Consider the following 21,387-nt stretch of genomic DNA (forward strand, 5'->3'; position numbering starts at 1 on the left):
GCTGCCTTGCACAACTCCCAGGGGCCCCATGCGTGGTGATTCCCGCCTCCAGCACAGAACTTGAGACTACAGCCACCCCTCTCCCGCCTCCCCCGGAGTTGTGCCCTGCAGCCCCCCCCCCTGCCCCCACCGAAGCCCCCTCCCCGCGTTCCACCTCCACCCAGTTTCTGTTCTTTCTTCCAGGTCTCATGGGACTTTGCCCCCACCCTGGCTTTATCTGACCACGGCAGCGTGTGTCTTCCCAGAGTAAACAGGGCCTGGCCTGGCTCTAGGTGACCTCCCCCACTCAGTTCTGTCAAGCGGCTTCAACCCTGGGAGGGAACTGGCTGAAACTCTCCTGGTTGGGGAAAGTTTTCAGCCCAAAGACTTCCTCTTCTGGCAGGGCTGGGAAGCCCGGTAGTGGGAAGGGAGGGGACGGCAGGTGACAGATCCAGGAGTCCTGGTCCCCCAGCTCCTTGTTCTCCAAACCACCCTCATGAGGCCGCCACGGAAATCCCCCGGGAGGCAAGGGCGGGGGGTGGGGTGGGGGAATGGTGAGCCTTGCCGTAGCAGTGATGGGGCCGGTGGGGACAGGATAAGGACAGGACCGCTGGAATCAAGGTGGGGCCGCTCTCTGACATTCCCCGACGTCAACTCAGACCCTCTCCCTGACCATGCCACCCTGTCCGCCCAAAGCCTGGAATGAGGGAGCGCGGAGGTATCGGGATCCTGGTCTTCAGGACCCTGACCCTGGCTGGGGCTCACTGCCCCATGCGTCCAGGTGCCTGCGAGCTGTGACTCAGTCAGGGTCTGTCTCCAGGCTGACCTCAGCTACTAGGCTGGAGGCAGGGGGAGAAGGCAGTTTCCCCCAAGACTGGCTCTCCAGGATTCTGACTCAGGGGCCCAGGGGCTGAGGCCTGGAAGTGCCTTCCAGTTGGCCCGGGTTCAGGAATCCAGAGAAACTGGTCAGGGGTGGGGGCAGGTCCCAGGACGGAAACCCCTCCCTCTGCTCCCGCCCCCACTGCAGAGCCATATAACCGCTCAGATCTGCAGCGCCGGAATCTGAGCGCCAGAGCTTGCCACTGCGAGGAGCTACTGGTCTTCTGGAGCTGGGGAGCTGAGCCGAGGCTTCTGGACTCCGAGTGAAAGTCGTCCCTGCGGACACCGAGGGTCCGCCCTCCACGCGCTTGGATTCCTACAAAGCCCCTGCGCCGGACCCCCGCCGCTTTCCAGGCCCCCCGAGCCCCGCCCCTCCCCGCCCCCACAGGCGCCGAGCCATGGCCTCGATGGGGCTGCAGGTGATGGGCATCGCGCTGGCCGTGCTGGGCTGGCTGGGCGCTATCCTGAGCTGCGCGCTGCCCATGTGGCGGGTGACGGCCTTCATCGGCAGCAACATCGTCACGTCGCAGACCATCTGGGAGGGCCTGTGGATGAACTGCGTGGTGCAGAGCACCGGCCAGATGCAGTGCAAGGTGTACGACTCGCTGCTGGCGCTGCCCCAGGACCTGCAGGCGGCCCGCGCCCTCATGGTCGTGTCCATCCTGCTGGCCGTGCTGGGCGTGCTGCTGTCCGTGGTGGGGGGCAAGTGCACCAACTGCGTGGAGGACGAGAGTGCCAAGGCCAAGACCATGATCGTGGCGGGCGTGGTGTTCCTGCTGGCCGGCCTGCTGGTCTTGGTGCCGGCGTCCTGGACGGCCAACACCATCATCCGGGACTTCTACAACCCGCTGGTGGCCTCGGGCCAGAAGCGGGAGATGGGTGCCTCTCTCTACATCGGCTGGGCCGCCTCGGGGCTGCTGCTGCTGGGGGGGGCCCTCCTTTGCTGCAACTGCCCCCCGCGCACCGACAAGCCCTACTCGGCCAAGTACTCCGCCGCCCGCTCCGCCCCAGCCAGCAACTACGTGTAAGGTGCCCGCTACTCAGCTCTGTCCCGCCAGCTTTGTCCCTCCAAGACTGAAGGTGTAGCCTGTGAGCCCAGGACGGGGCTGCAGGCTGCCTGGGGTTGGGCAGGCGGGGGACTGAGCCAGGCCGCCGGCCGGCAGCAACTCAACCCGTTCTGGCCTCCCCGGACACCGAACCCGAGGCTCTCCCATGCCAGCAAGGATGGACAGAAAGACTCTGTGCCTCCCTCTGCGGAAGGGCCTGTGGACACAGGAGAGGAGGCGAGAAGTCCCAGGGTGTGGCGGGCTGGGGGAGCTGGCTCCTGCTGGTCAGGACAGCTCAGCCCTGAATTCGCTTGGGCTCTGCCTCCGAGGGGGTGCCCTGCCCATTCCTGTGTTGTCCAGGAGAAGGCTCGGGCCTCGCTCAGCCACCTGACTGTGGAGCCAGAGGTGACACAGAGTTGACAGACGGGTTTGGAGGGGAGGGTTGAAGGTGCTGCAAACTGGTTTGGGTAGTGGTGGGGAGGAGGCCATGGAGGCTGCCCAGACAGCCCGCACCCCTTCCTGTCCCCACCCGACGGCCTCAGGGCTCTGCCTCGGCAGCCCCCGCAGCAGGACCCCAGGACTCTCCTGACTTGCGACATCTGCCACCGCTGCCAAGGTCCCTGGACATCCTGGGGACAGCCGGGAAGGGGGGATGGTCTCTCTCGGGCCTGCCCTCCCGGGAAGTCCTGGGCCTTTTTCCTGCCTGCTCTGTGGTTTGTTTTGTAACTGAAGGAGATCTGTTTGTCATGGTCATTACTGTTATTTTCTACAATAAATGGGACCTGTGCACAGGAAGACCGTACGGTTTCTGATTTCAGCCCTGAAGGTGGGCAGGGGTGGGGTCGGCAAGGAGCAGGACCACTGTGATGCGGCTGCGGCAAGAATGCTTAAACTGGTTTTGAGAAATTGGGACAAATCAGAGCTGGCCCTCAGTTCTGGAGTGACCTTGCTTAAAGCCCTTCATTTGTTAGAAGGTAAAGCCATATGTAGGAGACACAGCTGTGTGCCCAGCACCGTGGTAACGAGCTGGGGACCCCAGGAGGGAGGCCAGGGGAGTGGGCCACCTGCCCTCTCCCCTTCTTTGTCCCGGCTTTGTCTGGGAAGCCAGGCTGGTCCGCTCACCCTCCAGGTCCCGTGTCCTGGCCTTGGCCGGGGTTGTCCCCTGCCCTGTTGTGGGTCTGGAATGTCCTTTCCCCTTTTCCCCAGGCCTCTGAATCCTGCTCATTCTGAAGGCCCGGCTCCCAGGCTCCTTCCTAATGAGCCTCTAAGACACACCGGGCTTCCGGACTCTCTATAAAAAGTCAAGATGAGGAATGGGAGTCGTGGATATGTGAAAGGATTCGGTCAAGGCCAAGGGCATGAGCACGGGTCTCCTGGTCCTTCAGTGAGGGTGGGAGGACCCGCCATGATGGCAGGAGTCACAAGGTCACAGCTGCGATCCCATGGTGCCTGGCTCAGGGAAGTCTCAGTGGGAGCCTCTGCTGTTCCGTCTCGCCTCACTTCCGTCCTCAGGGACAGGTGTCCCCTTCTTGGGGGAGAGAATCAGCCAGAGTCCTGGGGCCCTCTGGGACTCATTTAATAGGCAGAACTCCCTGAGGGGCAAGCTGGGCACAGGGACCCCATTTTATAGATGAAGCAGAGGCCCAGGATGGGCATGGCTGAGGGCACGTGGAGGGTCAGAGGTCAGTGGGGGGCTGAGGACGGGGCCTGACTCCCTCCATCTGGGCCGCCTCCCGCTTTCGGTACAGGTAGACGATGCCGGAGATGAAGCCATCATTGTCAGTTCCAGGCCCCACCTCAAGCTCGGAGGTGGCCAGTTCCCAGCGGTCCACAGGCCAGGCCACGAGGCGTTGCCACGCCCCGGCCTGCTCCAGCCCGTCCAGCGCGGCCTCCAGTGCCTCCTTGTAGCGCAGGTTGGATGGGTTGGTCCTGGTGGTCAGACACACCAGCCCCCCTGGGGCGGACGGGGTGGGGGAGAGTGAGTGGGGGAGGGGCAGGAGGCCGGTTTCCAGGCTCGAGCCCCACCCCTACCCCCCCTTCCCCGGATGTTTGTCCCTTTCTGCTCCTGTCCTCAAGGGTGTCCTCAGGGGCATATATCCTCCAAGCTTTGTCCCCCGGCCAGCCTTTCTCCACCGCCATGCTCGCCGTTCCTGCCCCCAGGGGTACCCTCTGCTCCCTCAGCCTCACAGCCTCCTACGTGCCCATCCAGGCCCCCGTGTCCTTTATCCTGGAAATTCTTGGCTTCCCCCCTGGACAGGGCGACTCCAACCTCACTGCTCACCCAGCCCCTCTGCGGGAGGACGTGGCAGCGTCTGGAAGCACAGGCAGGAAGCACTCTGGGCCTCGGGCAAGTCCTCTCACCTCTCTGGGCCTGTCTTCCCAGCTCACGGAGTGGGGCTGATTCCCGCGGGGCATAGGAAGGACTGCGGAGTCCTCAGCCCCGGCTCAATGAATGAATGAATGAATGACCTATCCCTTCAGGTCTTCTCCAGACACCCAGAGCGTGCCCAGTGCAGGCTCAGATAGTGTCTGGAGGGCTTCCTGGAGGAAGGGGTGAGGAGGAGCAGGGCCTTGCAGGGTGGGTGACGGGGTTCCGTGAGAGGAAAGGCTCCAATGCAGGGGAGCCTGTGCCATGTGGACAGATAGACAGGGCTCTGGCCAGCTGAGGGGCCTGATGAGCACGGGCTGGGCTGGTTCTGCGGGGAGCTCCCTGTTCTCTCAAGCCCCATCACTACCTCTCTCTCTGACCCCTCTCCAGACCCTGCTTCTGTCAGCCTCCACAGTTCCCTGAGGCCGAAGCCTGCCCAGACCTGCCCAGGCTTAGCCACAGGCCCTACTGGGCCCAGCGAGGCTCTGTCATTCCCCTTTCCGCCGGTGACTTCCCTGTGGCTGTCTTCCTGACTTCCGGTTTCTGCCTGTGGCCGCGTTCCCATGTGGGCCACCCTCACTGCCACCGCACCCCCCCCCACCCCCGTCTCTGACTCCTCAGAGCGTGGGCCTGGCCCTCTTCCTGCCACCACCATCCCATGGGGACAGGGGGTCTGCCACTGCTTGGAGGTGAGGAGACAGAGCCAGAGAGGACAGCAGAGCTGTCCCACGGATAAGAGGCCAGCTGGCTCCGCATCTGCCCTGCCTGTTGGCCTGGGTCTGTTGCTGGTGGCCGCTGGAGGCTAGGATGCAAGGCTAGGCCGTGGGACCCCGCTTGGCCCGAGGGGCTCTGAGGCTGGCTGGCTGTTGCGTGGCGAGGGGCAAAGTGTGTGCCTGGGGTTGGATGGGCTGCTCCTCACCTGGCTTGGTAACTCGCAGAAGCTCAGGTATGGCACTGCAGGGTACCTGGCCGTCACTGAGGGCCCCCACTATCAGCACCGCATCGAAAGTCCCTATGCAGGACAGGAGAGGCGCTGTGGGGTTGTGTCTTTGTCACGGCCTCATGATACCCATCAGGAGAGACTGGGCCTGCCCCTTGTGCCGGGAGTGGGGGGCCCTCTCCTGGGCTGAGGTCCGATCATGGGGTGGAGGGCTCAGAGAGGGGCTTAGTGAGGCTCTGGGGGGGGGGGCTTAGTGTGGGATGAGGGGTGTGGAGGGGGACAGAGGCTGGCCAAGAGAAAGGGGCACTGGCTAGGTGTCTGGGTGGAAGGGGAAATACCTTCAGAACTGGGCAGAGGCTCTTGGCCCAGGATGCAGAGACTGAGGTGCTGGTAGAGGCCACGGGCTCGGGCCTGGTCCAGCATCTCTGGGCTCCCATCCACTCCGTGCAGCTGGAGGAAGCCCCGAGCGTGCAGCTGAGATTGGGGGTGGCGGGTGGGGGACTTAGTCACAGTTCGGACCTGCCATCTCCCGACTGGGTCTCTGAACCCGGGGAGGGCAGTGCGCCCTGCCGTAAATGCAGTCCGAGTGTTTGGGACCCGTGAGTCAGACGGGCGGGTGGGGGTGGGGGCGCAGAATTCTGGGGCCAGGGGTGAAAGGAAGTCCGAACAAGTGGGGAGCTCAAGAGAGGGCAGGGGACCCGGGGAGGCCTCACCTCGGCAGCCACCAGGCCGGTGCCACAGGCCACATCCAGGATCCGGGCAGCATGAGGCGGGCCCGGAAGGGCTTGGGTAAGGCAGTCCACTGCGAGGCGTGGGGCACGGTACCGCAGGGCGGCGACGTCCTGGGGACAGAGTTTTGAGAGCCGACGGGCACCCAGTGTCCCACTGTTTGAGGGACTTCCGTGCAGGGTTGTCTAGGAGTCAGCCAGGCCAAGCTGTGTGTGTGTGTGTGTGCTGGACTCACCAGGGCTCTAGCCCTGCAGGGATTTCAGCACGAGATGCTTTTCCTCTGCCAGAATGAGAGAGTCGGGGCCCAGCCCACCGCTGAGAACGGCTCTGTGGGCCAAGGCAGCGCTCTCTTCCTAGTCTGCAGTGACCCCTCAAGGGGCACCTCCTCCAGGCAGCCAGCCGTTCTGCCCGGGCTGCTGTACCAGGGTGGGGAGGTCTTGGTTCCTGATCTCTAGGGCCTGCTAATGTGGAGCCACAGGACTGGCCCGAGGGTAGGGTCTGTGTGGCTGAGCCGAAGAGGGGCTGGTCCTCGAAGGGGGCAGGACTGCAGGGGCTCACCTCGTTCTCACAAGCCACCCGGGGTTGGGGAAGGGGGTGAGGCTAACTGCCCCCACTTTACAGATAGGAAGGTTGAGGCTGGGCGAGCACGAGAAGAGGAGGGAAGCCGGGCGGGTTTACCTGGTCGTAGTCCGCAGCCCAGCGCCCATAGAAGTGCAGCTTGCGGCCCAGGTCGGTGATGCCGTGCAGGGCCCCCACCCGGGCCCGCGCCTCGGACAGGCTCCCGCCCTGCTCCTGAGCCATGCTCCTGCGGGGACGCAGCCTGGGTACCCCGGGCCGCCGCGGCCTCCCCCAGGCCCGCCCCTCCCCCCGCCGGGCCCTTGCACAGGCGGTGACAGCACGCGCGGAGCTTCGGGGCTGGCGGGAAGGTGGTCCCCGCCCAGCGGGAGGGAGGACCCGCCCCCACTCCCCGTCCCCGCAGCGGCGAGCCGGTTGCCAGCCCCGGGGGCACCTAAAGAGGTCGGGGGTCGGAACTCACCTTCAGTCCCCCCAGCGCGCAGTGCTCAGCGCGGCGGAACTCGGGGCGGGGCCTGTACGCCGAGTCTGGCTCCGCCCCCACCGCCCTCGCGGATTGGCTGTCCGCTCTCAGAAAGTACCCAATCAAAGGAAAGCGCTGGCCACCGCCCCTCCACCATCAGCCAATGAGCTCAAAGTTCTCTCGCCTGGGAGGCCCTGGGCTCCTCCTAGACGTTGTCAGGGTTTCCCGGTGCAGGAGCAGCTCCGCGCCCTCCCGGCTCTCGACGTCCCATGCGTGCTTTTAGGTTTAGGAAGTGGGAGCCTCTGAAGTCTTATGGGCAGGAGGGGGACCAGCCTTCATTCTTAGAACGGCCACCTCGGTCTGGGCAGCGCCATCCAGCAGAACCTTCTCTGGCCGCGGAAATGTTTCGTCCCGGGCTGCTGCTGGATACAGTAGCCACCAGCTGCGGTGACCATCTGACATGTGGCAGGTGCTACTGAGGAGCTGAATCTTAAGTTGCATTTTGTTTCTATAATTTAAATAGCAATCTGTGGCCAGGGACCTCCGTATGGGACCGCGCCGGGGTCCTTGCTACTAGTCCCAGGACTTGCTACTGGTCCCAAGACTTGCAACCTCGGTGTCAGCATCTTTAGCTGGGGTTCCTCCTGGGGACGCCCTTAGGGGAACTTGTAAGACATGCAAATCCCGGAGCCCCTCCACAGATGGAGTGAATCAGAATCAGATTGCTAGGCGGGGAGGGATGCCCCAGAAACCCTCTTTAAACAGACTGTCCCGGTGATTTCTGTGCGGCTCGCTAGTTGCAGAACCACTAGCCTAGAGGACCCTTGGGGATCGAGATTTGGGCAGGAGGAGTTTGGGAGCCTGTCGCCGTTGTCCAGGAAGGAGGTGATGGCACCGTGAGCTTGGAGAGCAGTCGTGGCTGTGGAGAGAAACGGATGAGGTTCAGAGATGTTTTGGCGGTAGAAGGAGCAGGGCTTTGGTAATTGGGAGTGCGTGGCCTGGGGAAGGGAAGCAAACTGTTGGGAGTTAAGCCTTTGGAAATCTTATGGGCAAGATGGTGCCCAATCTTTGGGTTGATGACGGTGCCGTTCATAGCAAGGGAAGCTGGGGAGGAGGACCAGGTTTGGGGCAAAGAGAACACTCACAGTTTGAGAGTGTTGAGTTTGAAGTGTCTGTGTGAAGATGTCTAGATGTCTAAGATGCCTAGGAGAAGATGTCTAGGAGGCTGTTTGATGCCAGGCTGGAGCTCAGGGGAGAGGGTCATGCCTCAGGGCCTCAGGATCCAGCTTGGGAACCCCCAACCCTTCAGGGAGGAAGAAGAGTGTCTAGGAGAGCTGGAGAGAACCCAGAGACGTCAGGAGTGATGCCAAGAATCGAGTGTTTCAAAAAGATGTGGAATGGCCAGCACGGAGGTAGTTTCAAATGAGGTTTTGGAAGTGAGCCCTGACTACAGGGATGTGGAGGTCTTTGGGGGCCCAGGTAGACCCTGAGAGTGGCCACCAGTGGCCACGTTTGCCTCCTCTTTCTGAGTTAGACGTTGTGCCCCAGGCTCCCCTGCCCATGGTTGTGGCCATGAGGCTGAATTCTGGCCAATAGCAGGTGGATGGTGGTGACACTCTCTATTTCCAGACCTGGACTATAAACACCCTCACCCAATCCTCGAGGGAGGGGCTCCGAGGACCGAGGAGAATGGGGCTGCCAGACGACAGCATCTCGGACCCCCAGTGATTGCGCATAACCGTGCCCTCCCCACCAACCTGCATCCGACTGTAACAGGAGCAAGAAATCAACCTCATGGTGTTGAGCCACTGGGATTTCAGAATTGTCTGTTACAGTCACTTGTCATTTCCCTTAATTCGTCCAGTGATGTTGACAAGACCAGTTTTGGGGGAGTGGAGGAAACCCAGATTTCAGCTGTCACCTGCCAAGGTCCAAACCCAGATCTGCTTTAGTCCAAAGGCGTACAGGGAACGTGTTGGGAATCCGTTATGTTCGGCTGCAAATAACAGGGCACAGGCAACCGCTCTGACTTAAAGGCAGAGAGACCGACAGGGCTCGTCATGGAAACTGAGACCGGGGAGTCTGGTCAGAGGCTCAGTCATGCCATCAGGGACCCACACTCTTGTCATCTCCCTTTTCTGTCACCTTTTGCACAGAGGCCTCTGTGCTCAAGACTCTCACCTCCTCGTGATTTCTGTATCTCCAGGCAGCACAGGATGAAGGGGAAAGGGCAGAAAGGGAGGCCCGCTCAGACTACTCATCATCACCAAAGCTCCATGGGGAGCCCATGGCTGGGAATTCTACTTCATTCTATTGGCCAGACTGGGTCCCCGGCTGCCCCGGAGAGGTCGCTAGCAGGTGAATCGGGGTTGGGTGGAGGGAGGTTGGGAACAGGGGACTGGCCCAGTCAGCCGACAGTGTGGGCCCCATCGCTATGGCCTCGTGTTCCGTTTAGGCCAATAAAAATGTATTGTGTACCTTCTGTTTATCAGGCCCTGGGCAGGGCACTGCTGTTACAAGGATGAGTCAGAAACAACCCCCACTCTAGCCGGGCCCAGGGGGCTGGGGAGTCGGGTGTCTTCTCCTGTTCAGGCTCTGCTCACTATCCTCAGTATCTGTGTGCAGGCTTTTCCTTCGGAGCGCCCCCCCAACCCCCCGCCCGGTGTCTAGGACCACTCCTTTGTCTGGGTGGGGGTAGGAGGGACGCTGTGATCTTGAAAGATGTCGTCATGAAGAATGAGCCTTTAAGCAAAGTGGAGAACCCCAAAGGCAGTCCTATTGGATCATCAGAGGGAACCTGGGGAGGACCCGGCTGGGCTGCCCATCTGTCCCCATAGTGCCTCAGTGCCTCCGCTCAATGGTGCCCCACACCCTGGTGGGGGGACTGCGTCGTTTATGGGCACCAGTATGGCTCCCATAGCAACGGCTTCTAGACCGTGGTGGAGAACAAGACTTGCCATGGGGCGTTCCTGATGGGAGCTGGTAGTCTCAGGATGGGATACTGCTTTGCTACTCCCAGGCCTGGGCCCCAGACCCCACTGACTTCTCTCCCCAGAGCCCACTTGATTCCTTCCCCTCCGGAGCCCCAGGACCCCATCCTAGCCTCAGGACAGGAGGTGTTTCTCGGACACGCCAGCAACTTCTGAGTCCTGTTATCAGCCCTGATTAGTCCTAAACTTTGGAAACCCAAAGCCTTTCCTGTGTGTTCGGCTGACAATACCCTTTCCTGGAGCACCAGACCATTTGGGGGAGGTGAAAAGGAGCAGTTTATGTTTCAAAGCTGTTGTGTGACCTCACAGATGTACGAGCCCGAGGCCAAGGGCTGCGGGTGGCGGAGGTGAGTCACCCTGTGGCCAGAGTGAGTGGCGGGAAAGGGTCAAGTGGATGAGGATGAGGCCGCGATGGCCCCCAGGCAAGACATAGTGGTGCCAGTGGGCGAGGGTTCTGAGGGGGAAGGCACGACTTTCCGGGGCCAGTCCTGTGAGGGTGGGACGTGTGCATCCCCGAGGGTGTGTGTGGGGGGGTCCGTCCGGATGCTTCTGGATGCAAGCGCTGGAAACCCCACCCCAGGAGGTTTAAATAGCAGGGGTTCACCGCTTAGTCTTAGGTGAAGTCAAGTGATCTGCATACCAAGACTGGCCTTGTGGCCCGCTGATCTTTCTTTTTTAAAGATTTATTTATTATTTAAGAGAGACAGAGACAGAGACAGAGACGGAGAGAGAGCATGAGCAGGGGGAGGGGCAGAGGGACAGAGAGAGACTCTCCAGCAGACTCCCTGCCGATGGAGGAGACCAACTCAGGGCTCGATCTCGTGACCCTGAGTAGCCTCGGGATGGGGTTGGGGGAGGGGTTGCTGCCAGGGAGGGGCGATTGACAGGTTGGAGGGTGACTGGGGACAAGAGAGCAACTTCCCCTCCTTCTGGTCTCCTGTCTCCTTGGCTGCCTCTCCCCTCTTCCTCCTCTAGTGGGAGAGCACCCCCCTCCCTCCGTCCTGGGCCCTTTCTTGGTCTCTAATCACACCCACTTCCCATAGGATCTCATCCTGTCGCGTGGTTTCAAACACTTTTTACGTGCCAGCGATCCCCAAAGAGGTGACTCCAAGCCCTGACTCTCCCCCTGAACTCTGGACTTGTGCACCTGATGGCTCCCGTGGAGGCCACGAGCCTCTCTGGCATTGCTCCCAAACCCTGATTTCCTTGTCCCCGCTCCGAAACCCGCCCCTCCTGGTCCTCCAGAACCACGATGCGCCAGGGGCTAATAAGCCCAAGCCATTCTTCTGTCAGCCCACATTCCGTGGCCCGCCGATCCCGTGGCCCGTCCCCTCCACCTCCGCCACTCTGGTCCTGCTCACCCTCCCCTCTCGCCCAGACCCCCGCCGCAGCCTCCTCCCTAGCCTCCCTGACTCCCTTCTGCCCCCGCCCCCCGCAGTCCACTTTCCTCGGAGTAGCCAGAGGTAGTATCGATTATTGTTTTTTTTCTTTAAAGATCTTTTATTTATTCACTCGACAGACAGAGATCGCAAGTAAGCAGAGAGGCAGGCAGAGAGAGAGGAGGAAGCAGGCTCCCCACCAAGCAGAGAGCCCGATGCAGGACTTGATCCCAGGAACCTGAGATCACAACCTGAGCCGAAAGCAGAGGCTCAACCCACTGAGCCACCCAGGCGCCCTTGATTATTGTTTTTAAAATTTGAGTGGAAAATTTCAGATACACAAGAGATTAACACAATAGACCCTATGGTTTTTTTTGATCACTCAATTTCCACAGTTAACAACATAGGTCCTAACCAGAATGATGTTTTTACAGTATACATTTTTATTTATGTATTTTTTATTTTTATTTTTTTAAAGATTTTATTTATTTCTTTGACACACAGAGAGAGAGATCACAAGGAGGCAGAGAGGCAGGCAGAGAGAGAGGAGGAAGCAAGCTCCCCGCTGAGCAGAGAGCCCGACGTGGGGCTCGATCCCAGGACCCTGAGATCATGACCTGAGCCAACGGCAGAGGCTTAACCCACCGAGCCACCCAGGCGCCCCTATGATATAAATTTGGTGAGTTTACTCCAGTGCTTAAAACCTAAAATCCAAATTCCTTACCACCCTCTTCCCTAACCTCTCTCCTCACTCTGCCATCTTAACCTCTGCTGTTCCTGGAACACGCCACGGTTAACTCAGGACCTTTGCACTGCTGGTTTTGGTCTGGATCACTCTTCTTTCAGACCTCTGCTCGAATAGCTTGTTCTCAACTTTCAGGGACCCACTCCCCAGAATGAACGAATATTATTAGCTTTTTGTCCTTGTTGCTTCGGAACATGTGAATGTAGAAATAGACGAGATTGTAGATGAACCCGAAACTCTCTCTGAGTTCCTCCCTCCTCTGTCTGCTGCCCCAGGGACCCAGTTACCACCCTGAATGGGCAGGACCTTCTAGGTCTTGTTTTTATATTTTTACTACATATGTCTGGAACATCTAATAATACTTAATGGGTTTGAGAAAATGCATGTGAATGCCATCATTTCATAGCTATTACTCTGTAAATTTTTACTTAACTCCCCGCCCCCCACTTTTACTGTGTTTTTGAGATCTTTCCACCTTGGTGTTTACAAATAGCATTCATGGTAACCACTACTTAGTCATCTCTCAAACAGATACGCCCAATTCATGTATCCGCCTCCCTACTGATGGAAAATGATGCTGCCACAAATAGCCTTGCACATGTTTCTTTGTTCACAAATGACTACTTCTGGAAGGAGCGCTTTACAAAATGGGGTCTGCATCCCGGTAGGGGGTAACAAGAACAAATTCAGTTCATTGTCAAATCGAATGAATAGAAAGTGCACATTGCACATAGGAAGGACAATTATTATCTGGTGAACTCGTTTGGGTTTCGCGTAGGTATGCAACGGGCAGCTGCAAATAACACCCTTCTTACCACGGGGGCGGGGCTCTCAGAGTCCGAGAGCCAACATGGCTCTGCCAGGTGGGGGCATGTGCCCTGTTGGATGCTCTGGTTGACCCCACAGACTCACCGACACACTTGTATGAGAGAGTGTCTCACTGTGGTTTTAATTTGCATTTCCCTCGATGACTAATGAAGGTGCACAGCTTTTCCTAAGTTTGTCAGCTCTTTGGATTTCCTCTGCTGTGAGTTGTTGTTGCCTATGTGTTCAATCGAGTCACTTTTTTTTTTTTTTTTAAATCTTATTTACCTTTATGTTTGGAGGAGTTCCTTAGATGTTCTATATATTCTGGATACTAATTCTTGGACTGTTTCATGAGTTGCCAACATTTCTCCTAGTCTGATGCTACCTTTTGGCTTTGCTCGTGGTGTCTCTGTACCAGGTCAGGGGAAGGGGCACTGAGGGACACTTTCCTTTTGTAAAAATTGTGTATATTTAAGGTGTACAACTTGATTTTTTTTAGAAGACTTTATTTATTTGACGGACAGAGATCACAAGTAGGCAGAGAGGCACGCGGGGGAGGAGGGAAAGCAGGCTCCCCACTGAGCAGAGAGCCCGATACGGGGCTTGATCCCAGGACCCTGAGATCATGACCTGAGCCGAAGGCAGAGATTTTAACCCACTGAGCCACCCAGACGCCCCCAACTTGATGTTTTGAATATATATATATATACGTATATATATATATATATATATATATATGTTGTGAAATGGACATCACAATCTAGCTAATTATATATCTGTCACCTCGGGGCACCTGGGTGCTCAGTCATTAAGCGTCTGCCTTCACCTCAGGTCATGATCCCAGGGTCCCGGGATCCAGCCCCACATTGGGCTTCCTGCTCATCGGGAAGCCTGCTTCTCTCTCTCTCACTTCCCCTGCTTGTGTTTCCTTTCTCACTGTGTCTCTCTGATAAATAAATAAAATCTTGAAAAAAAAATATATATATATCTGTCACCTCTACATAGTTACCATTTGTGTGTGTGTGTTGAGAAGATTGAAGAGCTATTTACTTAGTAAATTTCAAATAAACAATACAGTATTGTTAGCTGTGCTCACTAGGCTGTACACTAGATCTCTAGAACTTATTCATCTTTATAACCGAAACTTTGTACCGTATGACCAACCCATTTGTCCCAACCCCAGCCTCTGGCTAGCAACCACCATTCTTTTGGTTTCTGAGCTCAGCTTTATCAGACTCCATGTGCTGATGAGATCATGCCCTATTTCCCTTTCTGCTTCTTGCTTATTTCACTCAGCATAATAATAACTTCCTACAGCTCCATCCATGGTGTCAGAAATGTTTCTCCTTCAAGGCCAAATAATATCCTGTTGTGTGTATGTATGTATGTATCTATCAATCATCTACCTACTTATCTCTCACACGTTGGAATGTAAATTAGTACAACTACTGTGGAAAACGTAGGGAGGTCCTTAAAAAACATATGGAGGTCCTCAAAAAATTACAAATAGAACTAACATAGTCTTGTGGTCCCACTTCTGGGTATATATCCGGAGAACTTGAAATCAGGATTGCGAAGAGCTATCTACTCCCGTGTTCCTGTTACACTGAAATTAGCGATAGTCCAGATACGCAAACAACCTAGTTGTCTTTCAATGGATGGAGGAACATTTTCTTGGGACCCAAGAAGCCTAGTAGAGAAAAGAGCATACCGGGAGAGGAGGAGTGGCTGCGGATTGCTGGGAGGTGGTGGGTTGGAGAATTTCAGAGAGAGAGAGGTCGAAGTGAGCGGGCAGAAAACAAGTACATGAAACACATTGGTTCTGCACAAATTGTTCAAGAGACATACTAGTGAAAATTCCGTTTCCCATAGCTGTTTGTTCGCTTGTTGATTTTTGCACCACAAAGGTGTGATTCTGCACTCCGTCGCTGGCATTTACACATTTTGGTCCATTTATCAGACCTTTTATTTGGGGAATGAATGATGTTTTTGAACAATGGGATGGTCTGGCCACTTTACATCCTTTTCAATATTTTTAGGACATTTTTACTCATTTTTGTGTTCAAAAATTTTTGAACTAATTTTAAAAGGTATCAATGACCCTTCTTTATATTGGGCCATGTTGTTCTGGAATTTCAAAATGTAGTCTCAGCCTCCAAGTGAGTCCCCTGAAAGCGGTTTGGTTCAGATGAATATTTCCACATGTTGGCTTATGAATCAATTCAGTCTGTGCACCCTGGAGGTCATTTCCTTTTACAAATTTGTGCATGTTTTAAAGCAATTTTGCCTAACCTGCCTCTTATTTTGTTTCTAAAAATTCTTGAGCTTGGGATCCCTGGGTGGCTCAGTTGGTTAATCGTCTGCCTTCTGCTCGGGTCATGATCCCAGGGTCCTTGGATCGAGTCCTGCATCTGGCTCCCTGCTCTGCTGGGAAACTGCTTCTCCTGCCTCTTCCTTTCTCTCTCTCTCATGAATAAATAAATAAAATCTTTAAAAGAAAATTCTTGAGTTAACTTTCCAATCCACAGGTGCTGACTTCGGCCAGGTGCGGCTCCAAGCGCTTCCCAGACCCCGATGCATTGACACCTCCCCGTAACCTCACCTGCGAGATTCTACAAAGTATAACCCAGTTTTACAGAAGGAGGAACTTGGGGCGCAAGCACAGACCTGGGAGTAAATGTCAGAGGTCAGTTCGGACAGAGTCCAGGTTCCTCTCTTATTCATCAGTTCCTAATTATTTTTTTTAAGATTTTATTAATTTATTTGACAGAGAGAGATCACAAGTAGGCAGAGAGGGAGGCAGAGAGAGAGGAGGAAGCAGACTCCCTGCTGAGCAGAGAGCCCCGATATGGAGCTTGATCCCAGGACCAGGGGATCATGACCTGAGCCAAAGGCAGAGGCTTTAACCCACTGAGCCACCCAGGACCCCATCTGTTCCTAATTATTATTTTTGTATTTAAGTGGCCTTGATAAAGCCATTTTTAGACAGCCAAAAATACAAATTCCAGTAACTATGAAGGCATCTTTATTTCTTTATTATAGTTAATATAGGTAATATATACATACTATATTATATATCAAATAATATATACATAATATGCATAATATAATATATCGTATTTAATATGTTTATTTATCATATTTATTTATTTTTGTGTACTTGGGGGGGGTGAAGATTTGAGATACAGTGAGATTCTAACCCTGGAACAGGAAAGAAGGGAAAATATTGGTCTAGATCATTTCCGTGGTTTCGCCTCCAGTAACCCGGGCATGACGAGACACGCACTGGGCGAGCTCCTCGGGATGACGCATGGTTGTTGTCACAGGGAAACCAGCCTCTGTGACTGACAGGGGACAAAATAGCAACGGAAAACTTTCTGCGCTGCGGTGGAGCTTCGCGCGCAGGTGCACGGGGCTCCGCAAGGCCGGTGTGTGCTGCCCCCGCGCGGCCGCACTGCCGTCCTGCACCCGCTGGGGAGGGCACCTGAGAGCGCTCGGCCCCAAGAATGTGAGCAAGTCCAAGGTGGGCTGCCTGCCCTTCTGTAGCCCCAAGTCCTGGCCTGGGAGGGGGAGTCTCTGCGCAGAGGGGCGCGGGGGAGGCGTGGCACCCCCTGGAGTCTCGCAAGGCAGCAGCCACTGGTAACTGGGTTAACCCACTTGGTCCTCCCGCTTACCCTGCAAGGGGCGGACAGGGCCAGGGGAGGGGAAGTCGTTATTGCCCAAGGCCACCGCAGCGCCACAGTACAGGGATGGCCTTGAACCTGGGTGCTGAGTAGGAAAGAGCAGGGGATGGAGGGCTCCGGGACTAAGAACCCACGTTCTTGGTGGGAGGCTTGGCAGGAAGGTGAGGAAGGAAGGTTGGCCAGGAAGGGACTCAGGGGTTTCTGGCCAATGGTACTACATAGCTGGGGCTAGGTGTGGGCGAGCTCCTGGCCTCTGTCATTGGCTTTCCAGCCCTGTGGGCCCGTCTGTGGCCCCCCACCTCCTATTGTCTGAGCAAGCACAGAACCACAGAGAGCCCTTGCTGAAATCTTGCTTGGGGACCAAGCTGGGGAGGGGGTGGGGACAGCTGACGGAGCTGGGACTGAGACTCAGCTTGGTCTCGAGAGATGCCCCGAGGGGCTGCCTTGGTGGTCAGGTTCTTGCAACCTATCTCCTGCCTGGACCGCATGGCCCAGGGGTATTGGTCAATGTCAAGTTGAAGACCATCGACTCAGCCTAGAGAGCGCGGCGTTCTTGGTTTGGCGTGCTGCGTGATAGTGGTGTGGGGTGGTGAGCCAAGGAGTGAAGGATAGGGAGGGAGGAAAACAGATTGCAAATCCCAGTTTCTGTCCCTGCCGTGTGATTCCCAGCAATCTGTCAGGCCTTTCCCCAAACCCATGTCTCCTCCCCACCCCCACTTTGGTGGGCAGTACCACCATCCGCCTTTCATCCAAGCCTTCTGAGGGGGACCACTGGCCCGCGCCTTGCTTTACCTCTCTTTCTTAACCCTCTGTTGGGAGACAAGGGCACAGGTCTCACCTGGTTCCACACACTGATCTTTGATCTGGATTATCTTTTTGGGATGTCTGCCTATCGGACAACCTTGGAATCCATGGTGTCAAAGCACGGGAATATTCTAGCGTGATAATATCTCCCTTGGGAGCAAAGGGCAGGCTTGCTTACTGCCCGTTACAAAAGATTTGGGTTCTGTAAGCTTAGGCTTACTATCTCGTAATATACCACTGGGTGGATGGACAGGGGTCCTATGGCCCTGGCCCTGTCACCCTGGGGGATCGGAGCCTCCAGGAACCAATGCTAAACACTTAGCATCTAGTACTGTGGTCAGTAGATGGTCCTCCCTCTCTGACCCGGGAAACTCGTGCTTCTGCCAGCCGCCAAGGAACTCAGGCAGGCCGGCTGATTAGCCGCTAGTAGGGTCCCATCTTGGACCTTTCCCCGTAGATGACAGCCTTCAACGCTGTTGCTCTACGTTCTACCTGTTTCTGGCATCTGTCCACCTCTCTGCATTCCCAGGACTTATTGTTGTGGATTCCTAGCTGATCCCTCCCCCGCCCCCGCCCTGCCCCTTGCCCCCTGCCCCAGACCCCTTCTTGCTAGTCTCACCTCCTCACGAGCGGAAGGGACCGTCCTGGAGCCCACAGCAATCTCCTGGCTGCCTCAGCCCCTGCACGGCTCTCACCGTGCAATAGAATGTTCCACGGCCCACGGGGCCCTTGCTGATGTCCCCCCTTGCCTTGTGCCCCTCCCCACTTCCCGCTTTATGCTCCAGTAATATGGAATCGGTTGTGATCAAGGTCCTGGATTCTTCCAGAAAATTCCAAGCCTTTGACCCTAATCCCAGCCTCTGGCAAGCTTTGTGAGATGCCCCAGGGAGCTGATGGCCTTCTGCGGGGGGGGCTAGTCCTCTTGCCTCTCTCCAGACCTCTCTGGGGTCTTGGGGTCAGCACACTTTTTCTCCCCTACCCTCCTCTAACAGAGTGGCAGGTGTCCCTAAGATCCCAGAGGAACAGTCACAACTTCAGTTCTCAGCTTTGTGACTGGGGTGGGGAGGGGGCTAGGTAGAGGCCTGGAGGCTTGGACAGCTGAAGCTTTCATCCATCTCCAAATACTATGTCACCTGTGGTCCTGGGCGGGGGGCGTCAAGATTTCTATTTCCTGGGCCTTTGATACTTCGAGATTTCCACGAATGTGGGCGGGGGCAACACCCAGCCACCCTCAGCCACGTTTCTGTACTTGACGACGGCCTCCGTTGCCCACTCGGGCCCCAGGGCTGACCATCAGAGGATCTCCTCCGGCGCCTGTGTGGACAGGCCAGACGTGGAGTCCGGGGAAGTCTCCAGCCAGGAAGGGGACAGGGTGGAGACAACAGATACCCTAGTTTTGTGCCATGCAGGGGCGGGAGGCAGGTACAAGAGGCTCTCTTGTGGCAACTGGGTCCCCACGGTAACTCGGCCCCCACCCCGCAGTATCTGTGAGGTCACCCTCCCTCTCCCAGCGGGAGGAAGGGGGGAAGGGCCAGATATGGAGGTCGTCCGGCCAGCCAGATCCAGCCTCCTGGGGATTCTGCTGCTGCTAGTGAAGCTGTTGGTGCTGGTGAGTGTGGCGTGGGGGGCACTGGGGTGGGGGTCCTCCCAGCCCTTCACAGCCCTTCACAGGACTGCGTGGACCTGTCCCATCTGGTGGCACTAGGTGACTGCCTGCCTCAGAAACCCCACCCCCAAGCCACGGTGCCCGTGGTGGGACGCACAGCCAACCCCAGGTGGCCGTCTCCCACACCGCCCCCTAGGGCTCCTGGTCGTCCTCTGGACAAGGGCGCATGGGGTCCAGAGAGGGGGATTTGGGGCTCTGAGGAGGGGCCGTTCAGCCCCAGGACTCGGGTGGAGCCTTCCCGCTTCCAGACTCTTTCCCTACCCAAGCTCACTCTTTTCTCCCCGTGGATGGGAGACAGGACATCCAGGACAGAAGCCAGGAGACCTTCCTGGGTCCCTCTGTCTTCGTAGGTCCCCCAGGCCCTGGGGTCGCTGCCGCCATGCCTCCCATCTCTCTACCCTACCTGGGGGCACTGCCCTTTGCCTCCAGCGGCCATCGTGACATCAACAGGCAACCGGTGGCCAGGAGAGCCCAGGTGTTTGGGAGAAAAAAAAAACCTGCCCAGGATTCAGATCCCGCAGGATCAGAGGGCTGAGAGGGTTGGATGGTCCTGCCTTCTCTAATAATAATAATAAACCCACCTCCTTCCTTCTAGAGTATTGCAAACACTCACTTAAATCCCGGGGGAAGGAAACAATGATAACTGGGAATAACTTTCTAAAACCACTTCCCGAGAACGGAGTCCTTAGAAGTGGGCAGAGAACGGTCTTTCTTGTGGGGGAAATCGAGGCCCAGAGAGAAGGAAGACCGGCCGGCAGGGGGTGGGGGTGGGGGGGGTTGGGGGGGGCATGTAGGGCCCCTCCCCCACGTGTGTGACCACGGTTGTCTCTCCCTCCCCCCGCAGCTGGTCCAGAACCGGGTTCACCTGTACAATCTCCTGCTTCTCAAGATTCTCTTCTTCAACCACTGGCTATCGGGGCTGGCCCAGGAGGCTTGGGGGTCCTGCGGCCGCCAGGCCTTTCCAGCCCCTGGGCTCGATGCCAGCCCCCTGTGCCTGGCGCTGCGGGCGGGGCTGGGACTGCTGGGGGTCCCCCTGTGGCTGGGGCTGCGGGCACCGCGGCTGGCCTGGGCGGGCATACGGCGCTGTGCCCGGGCCTTGGGCCTGGCGCCGAAGCGGCTGGGCCTGTCTGCGGCCACCTGCGCGGACCTGCTTCTGTCCTGCCTGCACGGTCTGATGCTGGCAGGCTTGCTGCTGTCGCTGCTGACCTGGAGGCTCTGTCGGAGGGCCCGTCGCTGCAGCCTGCGTGGGCTGCTCAGCAAGGTGGGCAGGCCGGGAGCTGGGCCTCGAGAGGGCAGACCTGGGGGGGAGGGGGTCCCGGGCCTGGCCACCTGCCCATCTGCTCGTCCATCCTCCAGACGCTGCTGGACAACTGCGTGGTGCCGGAGCTCCGGGTGCTGCTGAAACGTCTGTACTGGTGGGTGGAGACCACAACAGCCCTCGCCTGGCATCTGGCCTATCTCGTCACCTGGACCACCTGCCTTGCTTCCCACCTGCTGCAAGCCGCCTTCGAGCACACCGCCCGGCTGGCCCAGGCCCAGGAGGCTGAGCCGCCGCAGGTCTCAGGACCCTCGTCCGCGGCGCCGCTCCCCGAGCCTCTGGGCCCCAAGGCTGGGCCAGCCCTGCCAGAGCATGGGACTCCTACAGAATAAGTGTGTCCCCATCTGCCTTTCTGGATCTGGTCTGGCCTGGAGTTTCGCTCTGTGTCCCTCCTCCCTATGCGCGCACGTGTGTGTGTGTGTGTGTGTATGCATGCGTGCCCTAGGGCTGCCTGTGGGAAGGAAATCACATTCCACGGGCCCCTGATCTGTGCCAGATAACCCTCTCAGATGCTTTACATGCATAATTTTGTTTAAATCTCATAGCATCACAGGGGTCAGGTTTGAGTAGCTCCATTTTCCAGATGAGAAAACTAAGCCTCAGAAAGTTGAACCATTCCCAAGGTCCCCAGAGCAAGTCATGGGCCCTAGCAAGTCCAGTCAGCACTGGACCACCCTAGGTTTCTGGTTTCCCAGAACCCCTAACTTTCGCTAGGTCTGCGCCCCTGATTCTTAGGACTGTTGGTGCCAGGGCTTTAAGGGAAATGGGTTGGTCGTTAGAGACTCTGGCCTCTGGGGGGTGCTAAGGCCTCACGTTTCAGAGATTTAGAAAGTTCTTAGAGATAGAGGGACTCCTCAGCTAATCGGCAACTAGTCCATCCATTCAGTTACACTCTTAGCCGCTCACTTTACCACTCAGCTACCCATCCATCCATCCATCCATCCATCCATCCATCCATCCCTCTGCCCATCCATCCATCCATCCATCCATCTATCCATCCATCCATCCATCTGTCCAT

At 57.1% G+C, this 21,387-nt stretch overlaps 3 protein-coding genes across 4 annotated transcripts; 2 read left to right on the forward strand and 1 right to left on the reverse strand.

The window, feature by feature from the left end:
- Positions 1-1,081: 1,081 nt before the first annotated feature.
- On the forward strand, positions 1,082-2,699 carry CLDN4 (claudin 4). Its single transcript, XM_032328121.1, has one exon. It carries the CDS (start codon positions 1,257-1,259, stop codon positions 1,884-1,886), a length of 630 nt encoding a protein of 209 aa, XP_032184012.1. The 5' UTR covers positions 1,082-1,256; the 3' UTR covers positions 1,887-2,699.
- A 764-nt stretch (positions 2,700-3,463) lies between these two features.
- METTL27 (methyltransferase like 27) lies at positions 3,464-7,054 on the reverse strand. Its single transcript, XM_032328118.1, is given in 7 exon segments — positions 3,464-3,736; positions 3,738-3,858; positions 5,192-5,284; positions 5,551-5,686; positions 5,926-6,054; positions 6,620-6,746; positions 6,978-7,054. Coding segments are annotated over 6 exon segments (810 nt in total). The 5' UTR covers positions 6,743-6,746; positions 6,978-7,054; the 3' UTR covers positions 3,464-3,528.
- A 9,229-nt stretch (positions 7,055-16,283) lies between these two features.
- On the forward strand, positions 16,284-20,732 carry TMEM270 (transmembrane protein 270). 2 transcript variants are annotated; one of them, XM_032328119.1, is made up of 4 exons: positions 16,284-16,421; positions 18,868-18,994; positions 19,896-20,312; positions 20,408-20,732. In XM_032328119.1, exons 2-4 carry the CDS (start codon positions 18,923-18,925, stop codon positions 20,699-20,701), a joined length of 783 nt encoding a protein of 260 aa, XP_032184010.1. In that variant the 5' UTR covers positions 16,284-16,421; positions 18,868-18,922; the 3' UTR covers positions 20,702-20,732. The 2 variants fall into 2 exon arrangements, with proteins under 2 accessions (XP_032184010.1, XP_032184011.1); XM_032328120.1 differs by lacking the exon at positions 16,284-16,421 and adding an exon at positions 18,268-18,340.
- The last annotated feature ends 655 nt before the right edge of the window (positions 20,733-21,387 follow it).

Source organism: Mustela erminea, chromosome 20, assembly GCF_009829155.1.
Source record: "Mustela erminea isolate mMusErm1 chromosome 20, mMusErm1.Pri, whole genome shotgun sequence".
NCBI classification, from domain to species: Eukaryota; Metazoa; Chordata; class Mammalia; order Carnivora; family Mustelidae; genus Mustela; species Mustela erminea.

Coding starts and splice junctions, on each gene's coding strand:
- TMEM270 (XM_032328119.1), top strand. CDS start 18,923: ATGGAGGTCGTCCGGCCAGCCAGATCCAGCCTCCTGGGGATTCTGCTG. Junction 18,995..19,895: donor TAGTGAAGCTGTTGGTGCTG/GTGAGTGTGGCG, acceptor CTCCCCCCGCAG/CTGGTCCAGAACCGGGTTCA. Junction 20,313..20,407: donor TGCGTGGGCTGCTCAGCAAG/GTGGGCAGGCCG, acceptor TCCATCCTCCAG/ACGCTGCTGGACAACTGCGT.
- CLDN4 (XM_032328121.1), top strand. CDS start 1,257: ATGGCCTCGATGGGGCTGCAGGTGATGGGCATCGCGCTGGCCGTGCTG.